General features: G+C 40.7%; 1 protein-coding gene across 1 annotated transcript; it reads left to right on the plus strand.

Moving 5' to 3' along the window:
- The first annotated feature begins 2,749 nt into the window (after positions 1-2,749).
- On the plus strand, positions 2,750-7,272 carry LOC116203819 (putative disease resistance protein RGA3). Its single transcript, XM_031535758.1, has one exon. The coding sequence runs from the start codon at positions 2,996-2,998 to the stop codon at positions 7,043-7,045; it is 4,050 nt and encodes a 1,349-aa protein (XP_031391618.1). The 5' UTR covers positions 2,750-2,995; the 3' UTR covers positions 7,046-7,272.
- The last annotated feature ends 571 nt before the right edge of the window (positions 7,273-7,843 follow it).

Here is a 7,843-nt window from a genome sequence, read left to right on the forward strand (position 1 = left end):
ATTCACAAAGACTCGAACTCGAGACTTTGCTTAAGCAGAACAAGCGTTGAATTACTTGAACCAATTCACGTTAGTAGTCTTGTCATATTTAAAATAATAAATTAATATTTAACTAATATCTTAATAAAAGTTTCTTATTAAATAATAAGTGTCTTGCTATTTAATAAGTTTCTTATTATTTCGTCACCGACAATCACCCAACAACTTGAGATGTGGCAGTCTCTGATTGACCACTACAAAATCCTTCTTTAAAGGAGGCTGCGGACATAAGTTTATCTCGTTATGTATACTAGCTTGATCTGTTGTATTTGGTTCTGTCGCTTTGGGCTCCTTACCTGGTAATACTAGGGACTGGTCCTCTATTTGAGATGGTTGTACTTTGGTTTGGTCATGTGTTCAATAAAGAGCGCCGCTAGTTTTCACAAAAGAAAAAGTATGTAATATTTACTTTCCCAATAATTAAAAAATATGGAGAAAATTTGAAGTGACAAGATTAGTAAAGTATAGATAGATAGTTTTCTTATTTTTTTTAAGAATATTTTTAATATCAATTCACAATTTTTAATATAACAGTTAATTATCATTATTTCATTAAAATAAAATAATTTAAAAATATGGAGAAAATTTGAAGTGACGAGAATTAGCCTATAGAAGATAGATAAATAGATAGATAGATAGATAGATAGATAGATAGATCGATAGATATAGATCTCATATTAATTTTCTTCCACTCAGTATAATTGATTGATTGATGAAGAAGTGACAGAAAATACGTTTCATGGTAGATATGTACAAAGCGTGCAAGGAAGGACAAACAAGTAATAAAAGTCTAAACCCAAGCAAAACAGTTTAAAGGGATTAATGAATAAGTATTTTGTTAATATGATTTCGTGTCATCGTTGTTCTCTCCATCACTGGATGTGCATGGGTCCCGTGACCCACTACAACATCCACCGGCAAGGAGATTCCGCATCACGATGACACGAAGTCATGTTAAAATTTCTCAATAAATAAAAGAGTTTCTCTTCCATGCCATGTGGAATATATATACAGAAAACAACAAGAAGCCATTATAGTAATTTTCTAATTGTCCCGAAAAGATGACAATTTTAGATTAGATAGTTTATAAAAGGAGTTTTAACTCCATGAATCATGGTTTATCCATTTTCTCCAATTTATCTCATGATTTAAAAATTATTGAAAAAATCTCATGATTTGCATGTTGTTTTAAATCTATCCCGGCGTCAAGTTTTCCGTCAATTTTTAATGGCGTTGCCGATATGGCTCGTTTTATATTTAACGGGGCTTCTACATGGATAATTGACACATCATCAACATCGTTAAAAATTGACGGTAAACTTGATGCCATGATAGATCTAGAATAACAAGTAAACCATTGACATTTTTGGGTAATTTTTAAATTATCAGATCAATTTGAGAAAATGAACAAACCATGGATTATATGGCGTTAAAACCCCTTTATAGAAGTCCAAATTATAATTCAAAAAACAAAAATTATATTGTTATATTACTAAGTTTGCGTTTGATATCAGAGTGGAATTATTATTCTACTCCACGCGATGAAGACAAAATAGTTTGGAAAATTGATTATTAAAAAATCGATTGTAATAATTGTTAAGAAAAAAATATTTGAGATAATCTATTATAAAATTGGAAAAAATGAAAAAAAGTAATGAATAATTAAGAGAATTTATTATTAAAAAATTAGTTATAATAATGGTTAAGAAAAAGTATTTGAGAGAACTATTATTAAATTGTAAAAAAAGATAAAAAGTAATAATTGTGTTATTAAATTGAGAGAAGAATAAAGTAGAGTGGAGTAGAGAAAAATTATGATTTTAAAACTAAATAAAGCCTAAACTACTTTTACCAAAAAAATATTACTAAACTAAATGTATAAAAATTGATCAATATGGGTTGGTTCAAGCGGTTCAGCGTTTGATTATCTTAAGTAAGATCTCGAATTTGAATATTGTTAGAAAAAATTAACACTGACAGAGTTTTATCCTTAATAGACCGACGCGACTCGAATGAGATTAGTCAGATTCATTGGACTCCCGAATATCAAATAGACGTCGAAAATATATATAACATGTAGAAATTGACGATTTTGTTGAGAGCTGTGTTCTTCGCAAATATACCTTCCAGAGAACCCAAATTTTGATTCGATGAGATTGAACTTTATGTTTAACTCAATTTTTTGCTACCAAAGAAAGATAACCGAGAGCTATAGCGGAGGGGGAAAAAAAAGGAGCAAAACAGAGAAAAGTCAACTTTCAGTCTTTGGGTTGCGAATTACTAAAAAGCCCTCATCTCGTCTACTTCTTTAACGATTAGTTGCTTGGTGGCGGTGAATCAGTATATCGTGAACGTACGAGAATTCTTGGGTTCGACAGTTGAATAGTCAACCGCGTGAAATATTTTTGTACAAAGATAATAACATTTTGTACAAATTATCAGTCTATTAATACATCAATGGATGAGATTATTGGCAGTCGACATACTGATGCTTTTGTACGAAACATTATTCTTTTTGTACGAATCATTATTCTTCAAATACAAAAATATTTCATACGACTGAATATTCACCCGCTGAATCTAAGAATTTATGTGCCAGACTAATTGGGGAAATAGATATTATGACTTCCTACGGGTACTTCACACGCTCAGCATCCGTCCTGTCGTCAGGCCTTCAGCCAGTCATCCACAACGTACCTCGGGGGAAAAAAAAAAAAAAAAACGCGTAGAGGAACGAATTCCCAAGACTCCGTCCAAGTGGCTTTTTCTTCCCCCTCTACAAAATGACCAGTCCGACGGAAAAAGGGAGCCACGGCAGAAGTCTTTCTGTTATTTAGCTTTCTCCTAAAGGTGGTTGTGGGAGAGAGGGATCTCTTTTGCTCATTGAGATCTCATTTTGTTTCAGTTACCCTCGGAGTTACACCTAACTGCCAAGAAAATACGCACTCGGCTTTTCATGGCATCTGCTGTTTCCTCTGAGAATGTCTGTGTGAGTCCCACCATGGCGAGATTACTTCGTGATCTCGCGCGCAACCTCGAACAAGAATCCTCACCCCTGAATGGAGTCAGGGAAGAAGTTGGGAGTCTCCATGGGAGATTGAGGGCCATCCAGGCCGTGCTGGAAGATGCGGAGGAGAAGCAGCTGAGAGATCAGCTGGTGAAAGACTGGCTCAGGGAGCTCAGAGAGTTGGCGTGCGATGCAGAAGACATGTTCGACTCTCTCATCACTGATGCTCGCCTGCTGCAGCACAGAGATCATCATCTGGTTAGTAACTTGGAAATCCCTGCTCATGTGTTTAAAGCTCAGGTTACAGACCTTTTAGGAAGACTAGATGGGATTGACAAGAGGAGAGAGAAACTGCTGCTTAGTCGGGAGAGAGTGGGTGGGGGCGATAAAGGGAGGCGTCCTAGAACCGACACGAGCCACTTAGAGCATGCGCAATTTGTCGTGGGCAGGGAGGACGACATCAGCGCTGTCATAAAGCTGCTGCTGACCGACGATCCCGATAATGGAAGTGATGATGGTGTATCCGTCATCCCCATCATTGGGATGGGAGGGCTGGGCAAAACCACCTTATCCCATAAAGTCTTCGAACACGGGGCGGTGGGTGAGCGTTTTAAGTCTAGAATGTGGGTTTGTGTCAGCGACGATTTCGACCTGAAAAGAATCTTGAGGGAGATGATAAAGTTCCACTCTAAGATGCCTATTGACTTGAACATCTCCGAAGCTACTCTAGAGTCTCGAATCCTAGAGTTTCTAGAAGGCAAGCCTTTCTTGCTTGTTCTTGACGATGTGTGGCCTGAGGATTGTGGGGGTGAATGGGAAAGACTAAAGATTGTGTTAAACAAGGGGGGAAAGGGGAGTAAAGTCTTGATCACCAGCCGAACTGAGAAAGTTTCCGAGATTATGGTCACTCACAAGCCCTATAGACTGGGATGCTTGCCAGAGGACAAATGTTTGTCCCTGTTTAATAAGATTGCATTTAAAGGTGAGGCATGTTTTAGTGGGTTGAGGAAAGAGTTGGAACAAATAGGAAAGCGGATTGTGCAGAAGTGCAAGGGCTTGCCTCTGGCAGTGAAGGCAATGGCTGGTCTGCTGCGTGACATAGTAGACATCCGCGAGTGGAAGGCAATCCTTAGAAGTGAGATTTGGGAAGTGGATGAGACGAAACTGGATGATATGGGAAGAGTTCGCGTATTGCCTGCATTGCAGTTGAGTTACTACCATCTGCCATCCACTCTGAAGCAGTGTTTCGCATACTGCTCCATCTTTCCCAAGGCCTACGTCTTCAAGAGAGAGGATTTGGTTAAACTGTGGATGGCAGAAGCATTTCTCCAACCCGGAGGCATAGACAAGAGCCCGCAGGAAGTTGGTTCTGAATATTTTGATGAATTATTGATGAGGTCATTCTTTCAATTCTCCGACATGGACGGCAAAGTCGTATATAAGATGCATGATCTTATTCATGACATGGCTGTGTCTGTGTCGAAGCCTTATTGCGTTCTAGTAAAAGGAACTGGGTCAAGTAGAAGTTCTGTAGCTTCACGGCACGTGTCATTGATGTGTGAAAATGCTGAGCAACCTCTCTCCGAGGTTATTGCCAATTCAAAGAAGCTTCGGACACTCCTACTCCCTACCGATTACTTGAAGAACTTTGGCCAAGCCCTTGGCATGCTTTTTCATTCTCTTCCATACATGCGTGCCCTGGATCTGAGCTCAAGTGAGCTCAAGCAATTGCCAGACAGCATTGCGGAGCTTAAACTCTTGCGGTATCTCGATCTTTCCCAAACGGAAATCCAGGCACTCCCCAATTCAATTTGCCGTCTATACAATTTGGAGACCCTGAAACTTCTAGGGTGTCGTTGGCTTTTCACACTGCCAGAGGACCTTGCGGACCTAGTCAACTTGTGCCATCTTGAACTAGATGGCATGTTTTGGTTTAAGGCTACTAGCTTGCCACCAAGAATGGGGAACTTAACTAAACTCCAGAATTTGCATTCGTTCATTGTCGGCCAAGACCCAGGACATGGAATCAGAGAACTGAGTCATCTGGCATGCCTGGTCGGAACTCTACACATTTCAAAGCTTGAAAATGCATGGGATGCAGCTGAAGCGAACTTGAAAGAGAAGGCAAACCTCCAAAAGGTGGTGTTCCAGTGGAGCTCCACGTCTGACCGAGAACATGAGGAAGTTGATCATGCGAGGATCTTTGAAGACCTTCGGCCACATAAAAATGTCGAGGTACTCCAAGTTTCATACTACAAGGGCAGTGCCTTCCCCAGTTGGCTAAGAGATGGGGTGGTCGACAACCTTGTTTCAGTTTCATTAACCCATTGTATTAACTGTAAGATACTCTCGCTTGGCGATTTGCTCCACCTGAGAGAGCTGAACCTAAAAGGAATGGCGGAATTGGAAGAATGGCTGGGTGAAGGGCCATCCCTCAGGAGACTAAAACTGAGTAGTTGCCCTAAGCTTAGAGTACTACCTCGCATGTTTCCCAGCATGCGAGTAATGAAGATAAAAAGGTGTGATGGTTTGGAGGTTCTCCCAGTGACTCCACATCTGCAATTTCTCACTCTGGATAGCAACTCCAGCCTCAAGGGTTGGCAAGAAGTACAAATCCGATTCCTTCTTCCGAATGAGCGAGGACAATATGTAGCGGTGCACAGATGGTCGCATATGAATCTTTTGGAAATGATGGTAACTAGATGTCCCAAGTTGGAGGGACTGCCTAAGAAATTTGCACCACAGAAGCTAGAGATACATCATTGTGAACTTATCAACGAACTCCCATCCCAGGAATTTGCTTCCCGTCTACAGCATCTAGCATTGGTTGGGTGTAATGATGGGACACTGGTGAGGGCAATACCCTACACAGCATCATTGGTCTCTTTGGTGATATCCGGAATTTCAAACCTCTCCATTTTCCCGGAATGGCCTCCGCTTCCGGGGCTGGAGGCTCTCTACATCCACGACTGCCAAGATCTGGAGTCCTTGTCTGCTGGGAAAGGAGGGTCATTGCAAGCTTTGGCATCTGTCAAGCTACTGTCTGTTCGGAACTGTCCAAGGCTCATAACGCTAGCTGTCAAAGGGTTGCCCCTGCAACTGGAGTGCCTGAGCATCAGTTCGTGCCCTAACTTACGGTCTCTGGGTCCCAAGGGTACGGTTACCAGTCTCACTCAGCTCAAGAATGCTTACATTTTGGATTGCCCGGTGTTGGATTCGCTCCCAGAAGATGGTTTCCCAGTATCGGTTGAACATTTACACATAGAAAACTGTCCTCTCCTGCGGGATCGACGCGATGGAGCAGAGGGTGGAGGTCCAGATTGGCCGAAGATCAATAAAATCCCAGACCTGGTGATGATTGATTCAAGCCCGTCCTCCACCTCATATCAGATCCCCAATGCGGAAATCCTTGGGGCCTTCTCTGCTTTGAGGAGCCTCTTTGCTTTAGGCCCAGTCAACCCCGATGATCCCGAGCTACAAAGCTCTTCATTTGATGAAGCTATCCATGTAATACATGCATTAGACCAATCTTATGGCCTTAATAGCCACCAGGTGGAAGGGCTACATCGCTTGGAAATGGATTGGAGACGTATCGCCAGTGCAGCATCAGCTGCTAAAAGGGACCAAGAGCAGCTCCTGGGGCATCTTTCAGCTATGAACCATTTTAAAACTTCCCTGCTTGATACAGTATCAAGGCATGAAACTCTAAAACAACAAGGTGAGCTGCTCGAGCGTCAGGATGAGGAGGACCAGCTGAAGATAAAAGAACTCAAGGCTCGCTTGGAACGTGTGAAGGCTCAGAGCGCTCAAATCAAGTCCCAGAGATTAGCCAATTTTGACCGGGCCAAGCAACTGAGCCTTCAATTCAGCCAACTCGGAAGGGAAGCCGGGCAGCATGAGAAGAGAATGACGGAGGCAGGAACTTCACTCTCCAGCGCTGAGCAACAATGGGGTGCTTTCAGGGATACCATAGTTGAAGTCACTTCCTTGTTCGAGTGACCAACGATAATACTGCCATGTTCTAATAAGTTAAAGGAGTGTGTTATGAGGATTGCCTATATATTCATTTAAATTTCTTTCTGATGGATGTATTCATATAAATTCTAAATTTGAATATGTAATCAGCTGATGAGTCACTGCGTTTGGGGATTTCTAAAGAGTCTGATCTGTTTGTATCCTATTTTATCTAACACCCTGCAGCTTTCTTTGTATTGCAACATTCTTTATCTCCATATATGCTGTTCAAAAGTTAGCTCCAATAAGTACTGAGGATTTTTTGCATGATATGTGGACAAACCTTTAGCTTTTGATGCACCGACTTTTCAGGTCTCCTCATTAATGTATGTGCTTAGAATTTTTTTTTTTAATTTCCAGAATGAATTTTCTTTTATTTAATGTTTACAATAAGACTTATATAATGTATTTGGACATGATGTATTATGCCCATACAACTTGATATTCTTCCTTTTGCACTAAATTTACCAGACTATTTATTTTGGGGTTTGCAAAATACGGCAGATTAGTCCATTGGTAAAAAGACTTTTACGATGTTCCACGGGTGGTGCAAAAACTTTTTTACCATAACAATTTGGTACAAACTTTTCAAAATATTGCAATCAAATGCATTCCATTAACTCCGAGCTGACCTGCAAGGTATGAGCGGCCGATGAATTCGGTTTGGGGCGAGGGTCGCTGGTCGAGGCACCCCACCCCTTTTCCATTCAAATTTCTAAATTCATTTAATTTATTATTATTTTATTTCAAGAAAAATTTTAAAAATGAAGTTTTCATTTTATT

Source organism: Punica granatum, chromosome 4, assembly GCF_007655135.1.
Source record: "Punica granatum isolate Tunisia-2019 chromosome 4, ASM765513v2, whole genome shotgun sequence".
NCBI classification, from domain to species: domain Eukaryota; kingdom Viridiplantae; phylum Streptophyta; class Magnoliopsida; order Myrtales; family Lythraceae; genus Punica; species Punica granatum.